Source organism: Arvicola amphibius, chromosome 7 (assembly GCF_903992535.2).
Source record: "Arvicola amphibius chromosome 7, mArvAmp1.2, whole genome shotgun sequence".
In the NCBI taxonomy this organism is placed as follows: Eukaryota; Metazoa; Chordata; class Mammalia; order Rodentia; family Cricetidae; genus Arvicola; species Arvicola amphibius.
The window spans coordinates 98,190,076-98,213,320 of record NC_052053.1 but is presented as its reverse complement, the minus strand read 5'-3'; the positions used below and the strand labels follow the sequence as shown (position 1 = coordinate 98,213,320).

At 41.0% G+C, this 23,245-nt stretch overlaps 1 protein-coding gene across 1 annotated transcript in view; it reads left to right on the top strand.

Moving 5' to 3' along the window:
* Slc39a9 (solute carrier family 39 member 9) overlaps window positions 1–23,245 on the top strand; it is a 48,032-nt gene that overhangs the window by 15,635 nt on the left and 9,152 nt on the right. Inside the window, exons 2-3 of the mRNA XM_038336277.1 lie at window positions 17,901–18,009; window positions 22,169–22,369. Of these exons, the coding sequence (XP_038192205.1) occupies window positions 17,901–18,009; window positions 22,169–22,369 (310 nt within the window). The remainder of the gene's footprint in view (window positions 1–17,900; window positions 18,010–22,168; window positions 22,370–23,245) is intronic.

Below are 23,245 nucleotides of genomic sequence, written 5' to 3'. Positions count from 1 at the left end.
ATAAAGTGCATGCTTATTGTTGCTTCCTGGAAGACTTCCTTAATCTTGATGTTAAATGAATTAGAAAAGGGACGTCTGGATGCCCCAACCACTGTTCATTTAAGCTGCTCCAGACATTTCCCCAGTGTGAGAAGCTTTGTGTTTGTGCAGCACAGGATGTGGAAGATAAGCACTAACGGTGACTCTGTGCAGTGTACTGACATCCTGCTGCTTTGCAGTGATAGCAGCAGCCTCTTACAGAGGAGGACACGGAAGCAGGGAAGATTCACGCAGCTGCCTCTTAGAGCCCAGGAGCTTTGGGGTGCCTTGTATCAGACAGAAGAACTTGAACAAAATTCAGATCTGACTTACTAATACTTATGACAGGTCATGGAGTGGCTAAATTAATCCTAAGCAATAGCTCCTTGAATTGGCCTTGTTTGCAAGAGTGTGGAGAAAAGCTTTGTTGTTTTGAACAAGAATTATTCCATTTATCTCTTCAGTGCTCGGATGGAGTCTGTCTTGCTCTAACAGACTGACCTCTGTGTTTTGGACTCTGTTGATGCTTTGAGTACTGAAGTGGACTGGAACACAAGGGTAGAAACAGGGATTTTCAGTTATCAGAAGCTTCTAAAGGTGTTGGTTTGTATTTGGTTGAACAGAATAATTTGTTGACTGTTTTATGAGCTGGAAAAGAAAAACTATTTAATTTTCTTGCTGCCTGCCAAGGAAATTAAACAGACTTCAAAGCTTTGCACTGATAGTTAATGGCATTGATGCAAGCTGTTGTTTTAATTAATACAGCTGGCTGATTCTTCAGCCCAATCAGCTACAGCTGGGAAGTTCTGGAATGAGGTAACAAAACCTCACTGCATAGTTTGTGCCTCTCTCAAGAAAACAGTTCATTACTCTGACAGAAACTATTGCTCGGGGAGCTCTCCTCCCATCTTGAATATGCCTGGAATTTGTAGTTCTTCATTTAAATATACTCTTAGTGATTTGCCACACGCAGGAAAGCCAGCACTTTGTTAACTTTGATAAACACTAAATTTGAGATTAAATCCCTGGTTGTAAAGTTATATGAGAGAATACAGCCATACAGACACCATAGAGCCATTATTTCCAGGGTTGAAATAAATCAAATTGAGTCTAAAATGATTGTGGTGGTATGCTGACTAGTTCTATGTCAGTTTGACACAAGCTAGAGTCTTCAGGGAAGAGCAAGCCTCAATTGAAAAAGATTGGGCTGTAGGCAAGCCTTTAGGGCATTTTCTTAATTTGGAAGACCCTGTGCCATTTCTGGACAGGTGGCCCTGGGTTCTTTAAGAAAGCCGGCTGAGTAAGCCAATAAGAAGCACTCCTTCACAGTCTCTGCATCAGCTCCTGCGTCTAGGTTCCTGCCTTGTTTTGAGTTCCTCCGTCCTGACTTCCTTTGAGATAAAACAGTGCTGTGGAAGTGTTAGCCAAATAGACGGTTTCCTCCCTAGGTTGCTTTAGTCATGGTGTTTCTTCACAGTAATAGTAACCCAGACTAAGACTGGTAGTTAAGAATTTTTTTCTAATAAAAATTGGCACTGCAGTTCACGGCAGTGGCGCTTCTATCATTTAACTAGTCCTTTTCATCAGAGTGTTGGTCACCATCAAAGGCTCATGGAGATTACCAAGCTGTAAATTTACTGTAGGATAATCATTTCTTTCTAATACTGAAGATTGAAACAATAAATGAACAAGGTTTTCTGCTCCTTGGGGAAAAGTCCAGTTATGATCAAAGATATTTGCATTAATGAGACAAATGATGTGTTGCTTCATGCTTACTGAGACGGAATCCTGTTATGATCTTTTAAGTATTTGTATAACCTTTGACGAAGACAACTTAGAGAAGGAAAAGTTTATTTGGGTTTACAGTTCCAGAGGCTGAGTCCATCACCATGGCAGAGAGGCATGGCAGCAGGAAGCTGAAAGAGCAAACTTGAAACAACACATGACTTTTGAAACCTCAAAGCCTACCCCCAGTGACATACTTTCCCCAGCAAGAACGCACCTCTTGAATCTGTCCAAATAGTGCACTAACTGGGGACAAAGTATTAAAACATTTAAGTCTTATTTTGATTTTTGAGACAGGGTTTCTCTGCGTAGCCCAGGCTGACCTCAAACTCAGAGATCTGCCTGCCTCTGCTTCCCGAGTGCTGGGATTAAAGGTGTGCACAATCAAGCCCAGCTCTAAGAATTCTTGATGTGGCTTCATGGTAAGGAATATGTCAGGACTGTTTCCAGTCCAGCTGTTGAAAGGGGCTCCATTGCATTCCTGAGGTAAAGCCAGTGAAGTGGCAGTGCCCAATTCTCCAGAATTTCTCTACAAAAAAGTAGGTGACGTTTCCTGTCAGAATAAATAACCCTTTATAGTTTATGCAGCTAGGCATAGTGGTGCGTACCTTTAATCCCAGCACTCAGGAGGCAGAGGCTGTGAGTTTCCAACTAGTCTACATAGTGAGTTTTGAGATAGCCAGAGCTACATAGTGACGCCCTGTCTTGTCAGGGGTGGCATAGGGACGACACTGAAATTTTGTGAAGCACTGACTGTTTCCTGTTCTCTTTATTTTGTTTTCACCCTTCACAAAAGAGGCATAATTCTTGTTTCCCTCATGATGCAGGATGTTCCTGGTTGAATAGACTACTGCCCTTCTGAGATGAGTTGCACAGGATGGACTGTAGCACTCTGCTGACTTTATATCATCATGGATGTTTGGACAGTGTGGACCTCCCACCCTGTGCCTTAACCAGCCATACAGCATGGTCCCAGATAAATTAGTTCTCATCCTTGTTCTTTGATTTTTCAATCTATATATCAAGGAAGGATGCTTTCTTACATTTTTGTCCAGTCAGACTTTTTTTGATAATTGATATCTGCCTTCTAAATCAAAAGCCTCCTGCCCAGCCCCCACAGTGTGCAGTATGGATTACAAGTATACACCACCACGTCTGGCTTCTTCAAACCTCTCTTCTTCCTCCCTTTTTTTTGTTTTTTTGTTTGTTTGTTTGTTTGGTTTTTTCGAGGCAAAGTTTCTCCGTGTAGCTTTGGTGCCTGTCCTGGAACTAGCTCTTGTAAACTAGGCTGGCCTCGACCTCACAGAGATCCACCTGCCTCTGCCTCCTGAATGCTGGGATTAAAGGCGTGTACTGCCATCTCCCAGCTAATTTCATATATGAGTTATATCATGCTGCCTCCTCCCTCAAACTCCTACGTCCATGTGAACATTCTTTTGTAAATATTTAAAAAATTATTTTATTCTATATGTATGGGTGTTTTGCCTGTACATCTCTCTCTCCTCTCTCTCTCTCTCTCTCTCTCTCTCTCTCTCTCTCTCTCTCTCTGTGTGTGTGTGTGTGTGTGTGTGCGCGCACATGAGTGTGTGCATGTGCATCTGAGGAGGCCAGAAGAGGATGTTGGGGTCACCTGGAGCCTTCAGTTTTAGGTGATTGCGAGCTGCCTAATGTGGGTGCTGTAATCGTAGATTGGGTCCTCTGCAAGCATGGCTTTGTCTCAAAAAATAAGGTGGAGGAGAAGATACTTGATGTTGGTCTCTGTTATGCATGTACATCCACACATACACATGTACACACAAACACAATGAAAATGGAACAAAACCCACAGAACCATGTTAGTATTGATACCTAAGTTTACTTTTTCATGTTTTTTTTTATAAATTATGTATAATTATATACTGTATATTGTTTATACCTCATGAAACAAAAGTTGTTATATTTAATGTATGCTTTTTTGTATATTATGATGGTTAATCTCAGTTTTCAACTGATGAGATTGATAATCTCCTGGGAGATGGGCCTCTGGGAGGTTGTCTTGGTTAGGTTAATTGAACTGGGGAGACCTGCCTACTGTAGGGCACCATTCCACGTGGTATAAAAAGAGAAAGTGAGACGATCTCTCCGTCCTGGTGTGGGTGTGATGTGAGTGGCTACTTCAAGCTCCTGTTTTCTTAACTGCCCTGTCATGTCAGACTGTGCCTTCACCTGGGGACCAAGATAAACTTCCCCTTGCTTAGGTTGCTTTTGTTCAGGATTTCATTGCAGCAGTTGGAGAAGTAACTATAAATACCTTTTAATAAATACATCTATAAGTACTTTTCTCACAGATATGAGCTTATCAGTATACATTATCATCCTTTCCTCCTACCAGTACGTCATGACTTCTTGAACCCATGACTAGACACTGAGCTCCCAGAGCTTTTGTGGCATAGGTGCTGTGTTCTTTCCTTTCTTGGACACTTAGTTTAAATTAAGTTAGGACTCTTCATAAGTGCATGTTTATTTTTGCTTGACTCTTTCTTTGGGTGAAGTTTGTGAATCAGCTTTGGGTAGGAAGGTAGGTATGAGGGGGAGCATGGAGTAGGGAGAGCCTGAGCAAAAGTCACTTTTTAATTTTATTCTGAGTGTGTGTGTATGTGTGTATGAAAGAATGTTGTATGTGTGTGGTATATGTACGTGTGTGAAGGTGGCTTTTGAAGGAAGACACCAGGTACCTTGCTCTGTCACTCTGCCTTATTCCTTTGAGCTGGGTCTCTTACTGAACCTGGAGTTAGGCTGGCTGTCAGCAAACCCAGTGGTCCTTCTCTGCCTCCCCACAGCATTGGGGTTACATACGGGCAGGCACATAGCTATGCCCAAGTTTTTACAAAGTTTCTGGGATCTGAATACCTGTATGGCAAGTTCTCTTACCCACTAAGTCATCTCTCTAGCTCGAGAATTCACATTGTTGAGACTTTAAACCTAAACGTCTTTTGTGACCCAAATAAGCTGTAGCAGTTCATATTTCTATCAGGTTTAAGGAAATATACTCATTGCTCCTGTTCATGAATAGTAAATGTTTATCCCTACATCGTTGCCTACTTTCTCTTTTTGCTTCAAGGGTTGTAGTCTCACTGGCTGATACTTGCAATCCCAGCAGTTGGGAGACTGAGGTAGGATTGCCATAAGTTCAAAGCCTGCTCAGGCTGGTAATCCCTGGCCAGGACAGTGTGAGACCTAACTATTTCCTGAGAAAGTTAGTGGTTGATCAGGAAGGAAGAAGGATTCGCTTTTTTTAAATTTTTTTAAAATTTTGTATTTTATGTGTATGTTTTGCTTGCATGTATGTCTGTACCACATCTGTGCAGTACCCACAGAAGCCAAAAGAGGGAGTCATCCCATGGAACTGAAGTTATAGACAGTTTTGAGCTGCCATGTGGGTATTGGGAATTGAACCCCGGGTCCTCTGGAAGAGCAGTCAGTGCTGTTAACTGCTGAGCCATCTCTCCAGCCTGAGACATTTTCTTCAGTGGTGTAGCCATTGTGAGGTGCTCATGCTTCTGTAAACAAACCCTCACCCATCTCCTATATGATACCCAATGAAACTCACGATCATTAAAGAAAAAAAGACTCAAAAGTGGCAGGATGGCTAGTGGGGGAAGAGGAAAGGGACTAGTGGACGTGAAATAGGGAAGGACATATGCTCAGAATACATAACTGCCATGGACTGGAGCAGCGACTCAGTGGTTCAGTGCCGTAATGAGACCTATTACTTTGTATGCATGTTTTTAACTAGTAAAAATGAGCTGTTTATTAAAAACAAACAAATGGACTGGGGATGTGGTTCAGCTGGTAAAGTACCTACCTAGAATGCATGAAGCCTCGACACTGCATAAAACCAGATGCACTGTGTGGATCTCACACCCATAGTCTCAGCACTTAGGAAATAGAGGCAGGAGGAGCATAAATTCAATGTCATGTTGTTTTTATCTAAATCTCAGCCATTCAATTTTACCAATAAAGTCTTGGGAGCCAGATGCTGGAGTGAAAACCTGACAGCGCAGAGAGGCAGAGAAAGCATGCGGCCGACTTTCCTCCTCCGCTGACATCCCAGAAAGAACTTTCTCCTATGTCTCCTATGCTGGCTCAAACAAAACTCCTCAAACTGAATGTCCTCTCCTTCTTCCTGTGCATCTCTCTATCCGTCCTCCTGACTCCCTCATACTCTCTGTTTTTTTCCTGTCAACTGGTTGTGTGCTCAGCCTTCTAACCTATGCTTGACTTTATTTAATCCTATTTACAATATTCTGGCAGAAAGCTCTGAGATTAAAGGTGTGTACTAGGGCTGAGCCACACCACGAGAAATTTTTTTTCTAGTAAATAACACAATTTGGGGGTTCACAGTATGATCAAATATCCTACAATAAGGCCATCCTTAACTACATTATCAAGTTTGAGACTGGCCTGGGCTATACAAAACTCTGCCTCTCTAGAAACAAGTCATAATCTTGTTGTGTGGCCCAGGTTGTCTCAAACTTCTGGGCTCAAGAAGTCTTCCTCCATCACCCTTCTGAGAAGCCAGTGTGCCCAGCTTCTCATCTTTAACTGGTAGTATTTATGAAGCCAACCATTCTTCATGCTTACTGGCCATTCCCATTCATCATTCAGTCTTTCTAACATAGCAGTTCTCAACCTGTGAGTTGTGACCCCTTGGGGGCAGGTTGAATGACCTTTCACAGGGGTTGCCTAAGACCTTAGGAAAATACAGATATTTCCATTACAGTTCCTAACAGTAGCAAAATTTATAGTTATAAAATAGCAACGAAAATAATTTCATCGTTGGGTGTAGTGATGAGCTGTGGGCAGGCCTCCTTTTCATCCTGCCTGGCTCTTGCATGGCTAGCTTAAAACCCGAAGTAACAACACACAAACTGTATTCATTTAAACACTGCCTGGCCCATTAGTTTCAGCCTCTTATTAGCAAATTCTCACATCTTGCTTTAACCCATATTTAGTAATGTGTATAGCACCACCAGGTGGTGTCTTACCGGGAAAGATTCAGCATGTCTGACCTGGTGGCTGGCTCCATGGTGTCTGTCCCAGATAGGGGAGGCATGGCATCAGACTAAATTCTGTTCTTCCCAGCATTCTGTTCTGTCTACTCCACCTATCTAAATCCTGCCCTATCAAAAAGCCAAGGCAGTTTCTTTATTAACTAGTGAGAGTCCTCCATCATTTCCCCCTTTTCTGTTTAAACAAAAAAGAAAGGCTTTAACTTTAACATAGTAAAATTTCATATAACAAAAGAGTTATCAAGCAAGAATTACAGTTACAATATTTATATCTACTTTATCTTTTATCATGTCTAAGGAAAACCATAACTATCTATTCTTCAAAACCATCAAAGACTCCAGAAGGATATATTACCTAAGTAAACAAGAAATAAGCAACTTCCAAACTCTAGAAATGACAGAGACATCTCGTTGTCTGGACAGTCACCCAGAGTTCTTTTGTACTGTTGGGGCATCCATCTTCAGCCTTCAGGCCCACAGTATCCAGCAGACTTTCATGAAGCAGGAAATTTCAAAGACAGCTCAGTCACTTTCTGCTGTGTCCTGCAGAATGTCTCGCAGACTCTTTTATAAATCAGGAACCCCAAAAGACCATCTCACCTTTAGGCAAGTTCAGCAGTCCTCTCTCGGAGAGTTCTCTGTGTCCAGTTTATGCAACAGTCCAGGCAAGAGCAGTTTCTTGCCCAAATGGCTATCAAACTCCATAAGGAGCCTCTTCGATGCCCATCTTCCTCTTGAAGTAGATTGGTGCTGCCAGGAGCAGATGTTGTCCTGAAAAGCCCTAAGTTATTAAAACATTTAAAATGCCATATTCTGTAGTCTTTGAAAGATATGAAGAATGTCTATCTAACTGAAATATATCTCTACATATCTAGAAAATCTAATTAACATGACTACAAGCTTGACTTATCAATGATTAGCTATTAACAACCTATATTTCCTAATTATACATTACATTCTTAAATGAACTACGTAATCACAATCACAATACCTTAATCAAGAGCAGAAATACATATTGAAGGCGTAAATCATAAACAATCCCACACCAGTTTGGAATTATGATTAATAGAATGGTTATTTATTTAAAGGGGAAAAACTCACAGATCACCGTCCCAGACAACAGCCCTCTGCGCAATCAGGAAGGGAGCCTGGTTGCCAGAAGCAGAGCCAGAAGCCAGAGAGGGAACAGAGGGCAGTTGCTGCTTTTTTAAAGGAGAGACCACGCCTCAATGGGCTGGTATCTCAGCAGCTATTGGCTGAAAGAGCGGAAGGAGCTCCTGCAACACCTCCCCCTTTTGTTTAAGTAAGGGAGTTCTAAACATACTATGAAATTATATACAATAAGTACAAATACCCTATTCTAAATAGCTTAAGTCTTGTATAATAAATAACTTGGCAAAGACATGAGAGGAAAGTAACTACATTTATATAGTCTTCAACCCCATCGAAGATCTGAGAAGGGAAATAATATTACGTGAGTAATTAGGAAGTGCATTCAAACAACTTCCAAAACATGCAACAAATCACAGAGACAACTAGCTACCTAGACAATAACCCAAAGTCACGTTTGCAGCGTTGAAGCAACCAACTTTGGCTAAGGCCTAAGGTAACTGACATACCATTTTCAAAGGCAAGAAACTTTTCAAAACTATCTTACCCTGTCTTGGCAGGATATGACAGCTCTGTTTTATCCATTTATGGATACTCTGTATCTGTCAGATACATTGAGGTATGGGCATTTCTTTGCCCAAAGGCAAGATCTGCCAAGAAGAAAGGCTCCACGTGGAGTGTCTTTGGTGCTCAACATTCTCTTGGGAATAAATCAGTGTTGCCAGGAGCAATTGTGTCTCACTACCATGGAACTCTGAGTTAAAGGCCATTTTCTACAGGTCTTTGAAGAGATTGAAGATTATCTATCTATACTGAGTATAATCTCTATGTATCTAATGAACCTGATTAGTCTAATTACAAATGACAAACATAGATGACTATTGATCTATATAATTCTCAATACCTATCTAACTTAGACTAAGATAATAAGCAACTATGTAATAAATGAGGACAATATAACTTCCAAATATAAACAATGTACAAATATACATTGCAATATGGTAAATATATAGCAGTACATAAACAATATATATCTTAATCAGAGGTAGAAATGTACACTGCAATATGATAAATATACATATATCAATACAATATATATCAATACATAAAAATGTTTTAAACAGAGGTAGAAGCATGCATGCATACAATAGTCAATATAATTTAACTTTGTATCAATATACAAGAATCGATACCAATATATTTGTCTAAAAACAGTAACTAACAATTACAAATCTATTATCCCATCATCCAATTATCCCTCTTTTTTTTTTCCAAAAAGATCCCTGAGCTTATAAAATTCCCCCAACCCCCCAGCCCTCAACCATATACTAATTATAATCAATCCTTAAATAATGTCCCTAAACCCAAGGACAAACTTTACTGGGAAAGGGGACATTGTCCTCTAGAATTACTTCCAGCTGTCATGGGGGCGACGTTCTTTCTGGGGGATCCTATGAAAGTAAAATGATGGTTAAATTTCAAGATCAATGTCTTTTAAAATTGCAAATAGTCTCTGAGTATTTTGTGCAGGTCTGGCCAGAATGTTGTACAAGATGTGCATCATTTCAGCTAACCAAGTTGGAACCGTCTTGTGCAGCTGGTACCCAAAATGGGTCTTGTAGTAGCGCTATCAGTATCATGACGTCATATCAACCAGGTGGAGTTGTTGTTATGGGGTCCCATCTTCTCCCTGGAAACTTCAAATGTCACTGCAGGAAAAACTCATTGCTCATTGTGGAAAACTTAAACATTAATCATATAGACATATACATACATATATTCAATGAAAGGCATGATAGATATATTCAATGAAAAGTATGAGAGATATGAAGAAAAGCAAAGATGTTTTCTAAACTCATATTTCTTTCTGTCCCATATCATGGCTCTTGACATGAGACAGAAACTCTGGGTTTTTCTCTTAACAACAGGCTTGGAATTAGAGAGGGACTGAGCCAGAGTCCAACTCCAAAACCAGCTCTATAAATTTAGAAATATGATTTAGTATATTTTACTTACGGAACCTATTCAGTTTTCTTGATAGTCCCTATTGGGCAGTTATTTTTCCATCTGTCAGTATTCAAACATCCAGGGTCCCTTGAATTTCTCAAAGATGAATGTTTTCCTGTGGAGATAAGAACAGAACTCTGCCCCCATTCTATATGTTTTTCTTACCACCTGTATGAATATCATCATTGTGGATGAGCTGTCCTTTCACCTTTCCAAGAGGTTTCTCCTCTTCAAATCGAACCTTTATTAATTTGGATGGTATCCACAATTTTTCTTCTCCTGTGGAAACAAGCAAAACCCCTTCCCCAACGTAGCACATCTCCTGGCTTCCATTGAGAGATCAGCACATCTTTGAAATAAATCGGTTGATTTAGTTCAGCAGACTTTTCCATTATCCAATGTCTTTCTGCTGCTGTTGTTTCTTTCTCATTAGCATTAAGAAAATTCAAGGTTAATAAAGCATTATGCAATCTATTTCTGGGGGTATTTTCCATCCCTTTCTGTTTGTTCAGCATATCCTTTATAGTACGATTTGATCTTTCTATAACTGCCTGACCTGTAGGATTATCTGATATACCTGTAATGTGTTTTATAATAATCAAAAAAGCGTTTCATTTTCTTAGATACATATACTGGACCATTGTTTGTCTTTATTTGTGCAGGTATACCCACGAAGGCCATAACTTCCAATAAATGTGTGATTACTGAATCAGCCTTTTCTGAGCTCAGGGCAGTAGCCCATTGAAAACCTGAATACGTGTCTATGGTGTGGTGTACATATTTTAATTTACCAAATTCCATAAAGTGAAACACATTCGTCTGCCAGATTTTATTCCTTTGAGTACCCTTTGGGTTACTCCCTGCAGGCAACGGTGTTTGATTATAGAAAGAACAAGGAGGACATCTCTTTATAATGTCCTTAGCTTGTTGCCATGTAATAGAAAACTCTTTCTTTAAGCCTTTACTATTGACGTGATGTTTTTATGAAATTCTGAGGCCTGCAACATGCTTCCAATCAATAATTGGTCAATTTCAGCGTTACCTTGTACTAGAGGACCAGGCAGACCCATATGGGACCAGATTTTGTTATGTACATTGGACAAAGCCTATTCCTAATTACGTCTTGTACCTGGATAAACAATGAAGTCAACTCTGTGTCATCTGGAATAAATTCAGCAGTTTCAATATGCAAGATAAGTCTTTCTACATATTGTGAATCTGTAACTATATTAAGAGGTTCTTTAAAGTCCCTTAGCACCATAAAAATGGCATATAATTCTGCCTTCTGGACAGAATTATAAGGGCTTTGTTTCACCTTACTCAATTCTTCCGATTCATAACCTGCTTTCCTTGATTTATTTGCATCAGTATAAAACATACGGGCTCCAGTTATTGGAGCATCACGTATACTTCTAGGAATAATCCAAGAAGTTCTCTTTATGAGGTTAAGTCTATCACTTTTGGGATAGTTGCTATTAATTTCTTCCAAAAAATTAGCACAAGCTCTTTGCCATGGTTCATTGTCTTCCCATAACTTTTTTATTTCCTCAGTAGTAAAAGGCACTATAATTTCTGCTGGGTCTATACCTGTTAGTTGACGAAGTCTCAGCTTACCTTTTATAATTAATTAAGAGACTTTTTCCACATAAGTTTTTAATTTTTTACTTGGTTTATTAAGTATAAATATCCACTCTAAAATATTATCTTCCCTCTGCATTAAAATCCCTGTAGGAGAAATTCTGGAAGGCAATATGACTAGGATGCAGCTAAGATTTGGGTTCACCCTATCCACATTGCCTCCTGTAATTTTTCTTCAATCATTGTCAGTTCCTTTTCTGCTTCAGCATTTAGTTTTCTTGGACTATTCAAATCTTTATCACCATCTAAGGTTTTGTTTAAATGAACTATTATATCAGGTGTTATCCCAACAGCTGGTCGTAGACTGGAAATGTCTCCTAACAATCTTTGGAAGTCATTAAGGGTCTGTAACCGGTCTCTCCTAATTTGTGCCTTTTGCGTTTTAATTTTCTCTAACCCTATTCTGTAACCTAGGTAATTAATAGAATTTCCTCTTTGAATTTTTTCAGGGGCAATTTGTAATCCCCATTTAGGCAAGACTTTCTTTACTTCTTCAAACATCCTTTCTAAAGTATCTTTATTTGAATCAAATAACAAAATGTCATCCATGTAATGATAAATTATGGACTCGGGAAATTGCTTACGAATTATTTCCAATGGCTTATTTACAAAATATTGGCACAATGTGGGACTATTGAGCATCCCCTGTGGGAGGATAGTCCATTGATATCTCCTAGTAGGCACTATGAAGGCAGATTTTTCTCTATCCTTCTCTTGTAAAGGTTTAGTGAAAAAACAATCTTTCAAATCAATAACTATAAGAGGCCATCCTTTTGGTAATAGAGAAGGCAAAGGAATTCCAGATTGCAGTGGGCCCATAGGTTGAATTACTGTGTTGACAGCTCTTAGATCTGTCACCATTCTCCATTTACCAGATTTCTTTTTTACAACAAATACAGGAGAATTCCAAGGGCTGGTTGATTCTTCAATATGGTGAGCATCTAGTTGCTCTTGAACCAGCTGTTTCAAAGCCTGTAATTTATCTTCAGCTAGCGGCCACTGTTTGATCCATACTGGCTTCTCAGTTAGCCATTTTAAAGGTAGAGCTGTTGGTACCTCTAAAGGTTTGCTATTTGCTATATGTTCTTGTACAGCCTGAATGGATGGTGACCTTTTTCCGTAATACCTCATCATATCCTTCCCAGAATTGTAAGTTCCTGGAACTACAGGAATGTTAATCTGGGTATTCCATTGCTGTAGCAGGTCATGGCCCCATAAATTGCAACATTGGCTATATATGGCCTTAGTCTTCCTATTTGCCCTTCAGGCCCTATGCATTCAACCCATCTTGTGCTTTGTTTTACACGAGATAGGGCTCCAATTTCCAGGAACTGAACATCTACCTCTTGAAGAGGCCAATTCGGATGCCAAGATTCTGGAGTAATGATACTTACATCCGCACCTGTGTTTAATAAGCCTTCAATAAAAATGCCATTTATATAGACTCTTAGCTTTGGTCTTTGATTGTTAATAGAAGTGTGCCAAAATATACTTTTACTCTGTCCTATTGGATTTTTTTGACTTGTCCTCCACATGTAATTCATCATTTAGGCCAGTATTACTTTTTTACAGCAGAAATTGGAGCTTTTAATTTTCTTGGTGAGGCACGTTCTCCATGGTGACTGGGAATGACTGGGCCACTGTTGTCTTGGGGGCCTGCGAGAGGCTTCTCAAGGGGTTTCCTGATGGTATCGGGTTGCCTTGTCTGTCTGTTGTTGACCTGCATTCGTTGGACCAATGTTGGCCTTTACCGCATCTCCTACATATACCTGAAGGCCAAGGTCTCCTATTTTTGTCATTCCCAGAGGAGATATTATTCCTAGAAGTCCCTTTGCAGATGCCCTGATTTACCACAATTAAAACACCTGGCAGTTTGATGTCTCCTCATTGCTTTGGAAATTGCTTCTCCTACCCAAGATTCATCATTATAGCTAAATGTCTCAACATTCATTGTATGCTGAATCCATTCATCCATAGGTGCTGATCTAGACTTTGAAGGCTCAATTATCTTTTTGCAATCCATATTTGCATTTTCAAAAGCTAGAGACTCAAGAAGTATTCGTCTAGCTTCTGGGTCTGTTACCCCTATGTCCAGAGCCTTAATTAATCTTTGCAAAAAGTCAATAAAGGGTTCTCTCTGTCCCTGCCTAATCCTGGTATATGATTCGGCCCTTTTCGCTGGATCTTGTATCCTATTCCAAGCATTTAAGGCTGCTTGGTGACATAGACACAATACTTCTTCATCGTAAAGAGCTTGGACCTGAGGATCAGCATATGCTCCTACACCAAGAATTTAATCTTGGGAAACCTCCACGCCTTTTGCTCTTCCTTGCTGTTCCATATGTTTGGATTCTTCTCTAAAATAAATTCCAAACATCAAGGAAGGTCCATTATCTAAAACTTCAGACACTAACTGAGAGAAATCATAGGGGGGTATCTCTGACATTAGAAGCCCAAGTCCTTAACATTTCCTTAACAAATGCAGAGTACAAGCCATAATTAACGACAGCTTGCTTCACTTCTTTTAGATCATTCAGTTCTATTGACTTCTATCTAGCTTCTTTGACTCCCTTTGAGACTTTAGAAGTTGACGCTTTGTCAGAAAAATTACAGGGTATGTCGCTAAAACCCTGGGTAAGCCGGTTCTAATAGCTGGTGGTGGCATTGTATCCTGTCCTTGTGCCTCCTTACTCTGTTCACCAGCTCCAATAAGTTCTTCAATCTTTTCAGATCTTTTTATCATTGTCTCTCTTAAATCCTGAATCTCTTGACCTGTATGTGTTTCTAGTGATTTCACTAAGGTATCAATTTTTTGGCCCCTATTCTGTACCTGTGTTTCCAAAGTTTTAATTTTTTCCTTCAAAGATAACATGTCCTCTTTAAACTTTTCTTGTATATCATGTAGATTCCCATCTTGGAGGTACATTCTGTCTGTTACCTTATCAAAACTTTGTGATAATGTCTGAATATCAAATTCAACAGCCTGAACCCTTTCAGGTAACTTCCTAGTACCCTTGGATATGGAGTCAATTTTGTCTATCATAGTATCCACTTGTTCAGATAACCTCTGATTTTCAATAATTTTAATCCTTTCAACTAGATGTTCATTATTAGTCTGTAGAGATTGTATCGTTCTTACGAGTGCCATATTCTTCCTTAATGATAGAATATGGAAAATAAAACTGAAACCTAGTAACAAGTAAATTAAGTTATCCCCATAATCATATAAACCTTGCATGATATAGTCTGTTGTATTAGTAAACAAAGCAGTAAAATTTGCATTGGAAACGAAAACTGCCATATTACCTATTATCCAGGAGGTGGTGCTGTTGCTGAGTCGCTACTAGAACCGCTGCAAAGGTGACAAAAACAGGGTCCTGTTTCAGTATCCGCCTTAGTATTTGTTAAAAACTGGGAAATGTGAGTTGCTCAACAAAGAAAATGTAATTAAATCAATTCCATACACGGAACCAGAAACCCAGAATCCAGGAGTAGAGAAGAGCAACCCGGAAGCCGCTATGCCTCCACGTGACAGAGTCGCCCTGAGGGGTTGCAGCTTTCGGCAACCGCTTGTGCTCTGGTTCTCGCCACTTAAGCGCTGCACTTGCAAGGGAGATTTAAAAACATCTCAGAAAAGAGTAGGCCAGGAGGGCAGAGAATGTGCGGGCCTGTGGAGTTTAAATACACGTGGGGAGGCAAACAATGGGGTGTGTGGGGACTTGAAGTCAATCTGAGGCGTATAAAGGGAAAATATAAAGAATTTCAGCAAGAAAAGCCACTGCGTGATAATTTATATTAAACTGCTGGCTCCACGCACAAGGTACAGGCCGCGGCTAAGGGAGGGAGGGCTGCGGCAGGCAGCCTAGTCGGGGAAGGAGGGGTCCTAAAACCAAACGTTTGGGCGCCAGATGAAGGCGTAAATCATAAACAATCCCACACCAGTTTGGAATTATGATTAATAGAATGATTATTTATTTAAAAGGGAAAAACTTACAGATCACCGTCCCAGACAACAGCCCTCTGCGCAATCAGGAAGGGAGCCTAGTTGCCGGAAGCAGAGCCGGAAGCCAGAGAGCAAGCGGAGGGCAGTTGTTGCTTTTTTAAAGAAGGAGAGACCACGCCTCAGTGGGCTGGTATCTCAGTAGCTATTGGCGGAAGGAGCTCCTGCAACAACATATAACAAGATTGACCTTAAAATAGTATCAGTAAACCAAGATTCGTATCAATCCAAATTATTTATATCTATATCATCTCCCCCTTTAAATGTAAAAGAACATTTATAAACAATATTTGCAAACATGGACTCAGTTTTTTCTGTCCAAACTGCTTCCTGCTGTATGGGGCACTGTTAATCAGGTCTTTTATGGTGTAACCTGTGTGCTAGGTTCATCTCAGTTGGCAGTTGAGCGAAGTAATTTTTTGAGGGTGTTCACAGCAACCTTTCAGGAGGGCATGGTCTATCATGCCATATTGGGATAGAAGCAATCCACAGGGTCTCATCCTCTGTGAAAACAAAAGAACTTTTCCAAAGCATCATAATCTTAGATCCAAATTTCGAAATCAAGGTATTTTCAAAATATCTATCTTGGATTAGTTTAGCAGCATTTATAAACAAATATCTTTTAGTAGCTGTTGCTCCTTCCTCAGCATTCAAACAATTCAAAGAGAGCATAATAGCATACAGTATCAAGATTCTTTGTTTATTTTCCATCTTTGTGTGGCTTTGTTTTAACCTCTTTCTTTTATTTTTACTTTTACTTTTTTTGGTTTTTTTCGAGACAGGGTTTCCCTGTAGTTTCTAGAGCTTGTCCTTGATCTAGCTCTTATAGACCAGGCTGGCCTTGAACTCAGAGATCCGCCTGCCTCTGCCTCCCGAATGCTGGGATTAAAGGCGTGCACCACCACCGCCCAGCTTTACTTTTACCTTTTGAGAGAGGTTCTCTGTATATCTTTGTCCTGGAATAACTCTGTAGACCAGGCTGTCCTTGAACTCGCAGAGATCTACTTGCCTCTGTCTCCCCAGTGCTGGAATTAAAGGTGTGTGCTACAACACCTTGAACTCACAGAGATCTGTCTACCTCTGCCTCCCAAGTTTTGGGATTAAAGGTGTGTACCACCACACCCAACTTCTCTCTTTCTTTTTTTTTTTTTTTTTTTTAACTTTTGAGAACTTTAACCTTTAGCCTGCATATATTTTTAACACGCTGTAAACCATTTAGAGTTTTTCTTCAACTTTGAATCTTTCTTTTACTGTATATCTCTCTTTTTGTGACCACATGAGTCTTTAATTTACTAAACAATATCGGTAGGACTAAAGCCGTGACTTTGGCAGCTGGATCCAGCCCATTCCTTAGCTTTCCAGCCTCATGGCAGAGGTACCAGCTGTAGCCATTTTTATTGCCACAACTCTATGGCGTTTTAACGTCCCTGCCAGCAAGCAAGCTGCAACTTTCCGCTCACAGACCACACTCAGTTGGACTGCCTGCCTGAAAGAGTCAGAGTTTGCCCTGGCAGGATGGCCCAGAAAGCCAGCATTTTAAAACAGTGCAACTTTTTTCCTGCTACAGCTGAAAACTGAAAAGCATGCCTTCAGCTTTTCATCAACATCGTTTAAGTGTTCATGGCAGGACCTCTTAAAAGAGCTACAAGGTTTTACAGCTAAAGCTGAGTCAGGAAGCCTCTCTTAGATGAGAGCGCTTGCTTGCCTCTAGCAAACAGAGCAGACCCGAGAAATTGCTGCTACCAAGAAAACATGCTTTACTCTGTTCTTTCCCAAGATTTCTCAAGCTTTCTGTGGATTCAGTTATCCACGTTGGGCGCCATTCTGTAGTGATGAGAGCGACAGGCCTCCTTTTGTCCTGCCTGGCTCTCGCACGGCTAGCTTAAAACCCAAAATAACAACACACAAACTGTATTCATTTAAACACTGCCTGGCCCATTAGTTTCAGCCTCTTATTAGCTAATTCTCACATCTTGCTTTAACCCATATTTAGTAATGTGTATAGCACCACCAGGTGGTGTCTTACCAGGAAAGATTCAGCATGTCTGACTTGGTGGCTGGCTCCATGGCGTCTGTCTCAGAGAGGGGAGGCATGGCGTCAGACTAAATTCTGTTCTTCCCAGCATTCTGTTCTGTCTGCTCTACCTATCTGAATCCTGCCCTATCAAAAAGCCAAGGCAGTTTCTTTATTAACCAATGAGAGTCCTCCATCAGTTGGGGGGTCTGATGGAACTGTATTAGGAAGGTTGAGAAGCACTGTGTTCTAATACTGTCTTCTGTTGTTTTTCCAGGAGCGACTGAAGCTGGTGACTGTTTTGGGCGCTGGTCTTCTCTGTGGAACTGCACTGGCGGTTATCGTGCCTGAAGGGGTGCATGCACTTTATGAAGAGGTTCTGGAGGGTAAGAGAGAAAGCCTTACATGACAAGTGTTGGTAGAGGAGTGAGTGAAATTTCTTCTGGATACAGTTTGTGTTTGTCTTAAAAAGGGTATTTAAGAGATAACATTAGATATTGAACGCATTCTTAGCAGTTTTCTGAATGCCATAATTCTTGAACTACTTAATATTCATTTGCAATAATGAGTGATTTCAATCTTTTTAAGTCTAACAGTTCTGTGTGTGTGTATGTGTGTGTATGTGGTACATGTACATGTATGTGTTGGTGTCCATGAAGTACATGCTAATAGTGTACACATGAGTATGGAAGCCAGAGGTTGATGTCAGGTCTCTTCCTCTCTCCCTCTGTACCTTATTGTTGTTATGTTTATTTATTATTTTATATGGGGTGTGTACACACATACTGTGGTACATGTGCAGAGGTCAAAGGGCAGTTTGTGGGAATCAGTTCTCTCCTGCCATGTAGGTCCTTGGGATCCAGTCAGCTTGCTTACAATTGTCTTTACCCACTCAGCTATCTCGTCATACTCTCAACCTTGTTTTTTGAGACAAGGTCTCTGACTAAACCCGGAGCTCACCAATTTGGCTAGACTGTATGACCAAAGGGCTGCACAGATCCTTCTGCCTCTGCCTCATCAGTGCTAGAAAAACAGGCACATACCACCATGCATGGCTGGTGCTGGAGATTTGAACTCAGAGAGTTGAAACATATTCCCTTGTTGATGGAGGACTCTCATTGGTTAATAAAGAAACTGCCTTGGCTTTTTGATAGGGCAGGATTTAGATAGGTGGAGTAGACAGAACAGAATGCTGGGAAAAGGGGAAGTGAGCAGTCGCCGTGAAGTCAGCCACCAGGTCAGACATGCTGAATCTTTCCCGGTAAGCCACCACCTCGTGCTACACACATTATTAGAAATGGGTTAATCAAGATGTGAGAATTAACCAGTAAGAGGCTAGAGCTAATGGGCCAAGCAGTGTTTAAATGAATACAATTTGTGTGTTGTTATTTTGGGTGTAAAGCTAGCTGTGCAGGAGCCGAGTGGGACAAAGAGCAGGCCTGCTCGTCTCATCACTACACCTTGTTGTCCATATTCTAGGAGAAGTTACTGAACTGCTATTTTTCTTTTAAGTGTTTGGTACAGTTATTGATGGGTTTAGCATCTGGGTCTGGTGTCTTTATGTTGGAAGGTGTTTATATTAATAACTTTTTCATTGCTGTGACCAAATTCCTGAGAAGAAGCAGCTTGAAGGAAGAGAAATATTTTAAATGGTTTAAAGGGATCGTGTCTTTCATGGCAGGAAAAGTCTGGCTGCAAGAGTGACTCAAAGCTATGGTAGCAGGAGTGTAGAGTGGCTGGTACATTGCATTGGCCGTTAGGAAGTGGAGAGAGACAGACTGACTGACTGACTTAGGGAGAGGTGTGAATATATAACCCATAAGGCTTGTACCAGCACGTCATTTCTTCCAGTAAGGATCCACCTCTTAAAAGTCTCATGCCCTCCTAAAATAGCACCAGGGCTAAGAACTAAGTCTTCAAACATACAAGTCTTTGGGAAACAAACTGTTAACTTCCAACCGTCACGTCTTGACCCTAGCCCTCATAGGTTCATGGTCATCTCATAATATAAAATATGTTCAATACGACTTTGAAAGTCCCCAAACTCTTGCAGTTCAGAAACTGTTAAAAGGACCAAAGTTTTCTCTGGGACTCAAGGCATTCTCTTAACTGTGAGCCCCTGTAAAATAAGAAACATGTTAGGTCTCTCCTACTATACAGTGGCACAGAGTAAACATTTGAAAGATAGTATGGAACAGCAGTTCTCAACCTGAGGGTTGAATGACCCTTTTGCTGGGGTTGGTGTCAGATATTTATATTATGATTCATAGCAGTAGCAAAATTACAGTTATGAAGTAGCAACAAAAGTAATTTTTTGATTGGGGGCCACTACAACATGAGGAACTAACTGTAGTAAAGGGTCACAGCATTAGGAAGGTGTTCAATTGCTGTGAACAGACATCCTGCCCATCCAACTCTTAGAAAGGAAAACATTTCATTGTAGCAACTCACTTACAGTCCAGAGGTTCAGTCCGTTATCATTATGGTGGGACATGGAAATATGCAGGCAGACACTGTGCTGGAGAGGTAGCTGCTACATGTTGATATGCAGGTAATAGGAAGTAGACCAAAACAGCATAGGAGACCTCAAAGACTATCCTACAGTGACACACTTCCTCCAATAAGGCCACATTTCCCAATAGTACCACTCTCTATAAGATTATGGGGGCCAATTACATTCAAACTACCACAAAAGGTTGAGAACATTTTCCACATTATAGAACGATGAGCTCAAAGTCAACTGGAAACCCAAACACCAAACACTGCAATTCAGGGTCTGGTGACTGCAATTCAGGGTGGCATTTCATGTGCTCTGATGGACTTACGTAGCCCTGCCCCATAGCTCTGTCCCCTGTAGCATTTGTGGCCTCTCTTGTGCTGGCTCCACCAGGTCCTGCTGCTTTCAGAAGAAGATGGCTTGTGTTCTCCATCCCAGTGACCCCTGTCACAACTTAGCCTTTACCCTTACAGCTTCATGCACAGCCCACTCAGGGAACTGGGTCTTGTCTCACATTGCCTGGCCTTAGAGGATTTCTGGAACTTTGTTGCAAACCTTGATCAAATAAAATAAACATTTAAAAAAAAACCCAAAAAACTAGAGCCAGCCATGGTTGTATGTATCTGTACTCTTGGTGCTGGGAGGGGAGATGTTGGAGGGTAGAACATAGGTAAATCTGTCCCGGGAGGGTGCTAGCCAGTCACTGTAGTCAAAATGACAAACTCCAAGCTCAGTGAGAGACCCTGACTCAAAAAATCAGATGGTGTGCCAATCAAGGTGGCTCAGCAGATGAGGGGACTTAGTGTCAAGCTAGATGGTTTTGGGAGTTTGATCACAGAACTCATATGGTGGAAGGAGAGAACTGACTTCCTCAAGCTGTCCTCTGGCCTCCACATGCATACACACAGTTGAGCACATGCATGTATAACACATGCACACACAAAGATGTTTGGCCTTTGTTATGGGAGTAACCAGTCATTTTTGATTGGATATAAGACTTGCAGGAGATAGAACTTATACTTGATGCTGCTAGAGTGCCCCCAAACCTGAGACTAGATAGATCATGTTTGAAGTGTCAAACACATGACTATAAATTGGAATAGCCTTTGGTTGATGATCTAAATTTAAATGGAAGGATATGACTCCTGTGTGTGTATGATTACTCACTAATATTTTATGAAAGCTAAATGTTTTCTATCCTGTTTGCTTTTTATTTGTAAATGTCATATCAACCTAGGTATGAAAATGTGAATTTGACTACAGTTGCTTGATGTGGGAGAGTCTTCTGCTTGTGTTGATCTCATTCGTTAATAAAGAAACTGCCTTGGCCAGCCCTTAGGTGGGTGGAGTAGACAGAACAGGAAGAAGGAAGTGAGGTAGATGGCTCAGTCAGATGCCACGCCTCTCCTGAGTGAAACAGATACCATGCCTCTCCTCTCTGAGCCAAACGCTCTGGCCCAAGATGGACGTACACTAGAATCTTCCCGGTAAGGCACCACTTCGTGGTGCTACACAGATTATTAGATATGGGTTAATCAAGATGTGAGTAAGAGGCTGGAACTAATGGGCCAGGCAGTGTTTAAATGAATGCAGTTTGTGTGTTGTTATTTCGGGGCATAAGCTAGCCAGGAGGCCGGGAGCGGGGCGGTGGGAACGCAGCCCGCAGCTCCTCACTAGAGTTGCTTTCATTGCCACTGTCCTGCCTTTATCTGGTTTCATTAGAGTGAAACCCTGTGTGCTTTTTGAGGAGACTGGCATGAACTTCTCAGATGAAAAGGGAAGTTTTAGGTTTGGGGCCCTTTGAAATGTGACTGCATTCTTGTATGGTGATTTGCTTCCGTGTCCAGGATTTTGAGTTGCTAGGCAGTCAGAAGGTCTGCATACCAAAAAGCAAAAGGCATTTGGGAATGTTTCATTGTAGCCTTTTAACTTCAGGAGTTTATGGTTGTCTCAGTTTCAGTATAGGAATTGAGGTGTCTTTGCAGTAAATTAAGTAGCACTTAAAACACAAATGGAAGCTATTACATTCTGTGGTTTGTTTGCTCCAGGAAAACACCACCAAGCCAGTGAAACAAAGCAGAATGTGATTGCGTCAGACAAAGCAGCAGAAATATCAGTTGTCCATGAGCATGAGCACAGCCACGACCACACACAGCTGCATGCCTACATAGGTGTGTCCCTTGTCCTGGGCTTCGTGTTTATGTTGTTAGTGGACCAGATTGGCAGCTCCCATGTGCATTCCACTGACGGTGAGTAGCTCTCAGGCTTTTGGGGCTGTGTGGGCACTTGTCAGTCTGCACCAATAGCCTTAATTGCAAACTTGTTTTCCTCGGGTGTTGTGGGGCATTTTATTCAGGTGGTGGAGCTAGTAAGTTGTGGCATGGCACAACTGTTTATTAATCTATCGACCCTGCTGGGCTTAAAGCAGTGGCATTTGGGTGAGAGTCTAGGGTAGAAGTCCTTTATCTCCTCTGTGCTGTGAAACCCTTAGGCAGGCTAAAGCCTGTAGCCCACTTACTGGAATGTTGATCTTTATAAACTTAGTACATAGCACTACTGAGAATTCGAGGCTATCCTTGTCTACATATTGAGTTCCAGACCAGCCAGGGGATACACAGTGAGACATTATCTAAAAGCTAGCCAACCAACCAACAAAAACCCCAAACCAACCAACTAAACAAGCAAAGAACTTGATAGTGAGTATATTATGATCTGCTTATTAGATACAGGGAGGAAAGAAGTAAACAAAGAAGTTTGACAGTGCTTTGACCAGATTATCAAGATCTGTGAAGCCAGCAGTCTGCTTTGTTGTATCTCAGGGAGCCATCAGATCAGCCTCCTACAGCTAACTATGTTGATGCTCAGAACTGAACCCAGGCCCTCTGGAAGAGCAGCCAGTGCTCTTAACTGCTGAGCCATCTCTCTATTAACCCCCTGCTCCAGTAAAATAATTTTAAATTATATAGGCTTCTCTGTTTATGTAACCCAGGCTGGCCTCAAACACACAGCCTTCTGCCTTTGTCTTCCAAGTGCTGGGATTACAGGAGTATATCACATACATAGCTCTGGTTTTATGTATTACTAAATGTCAGTAAAAGTTAATTCACTTGTCAACATTATGCTGA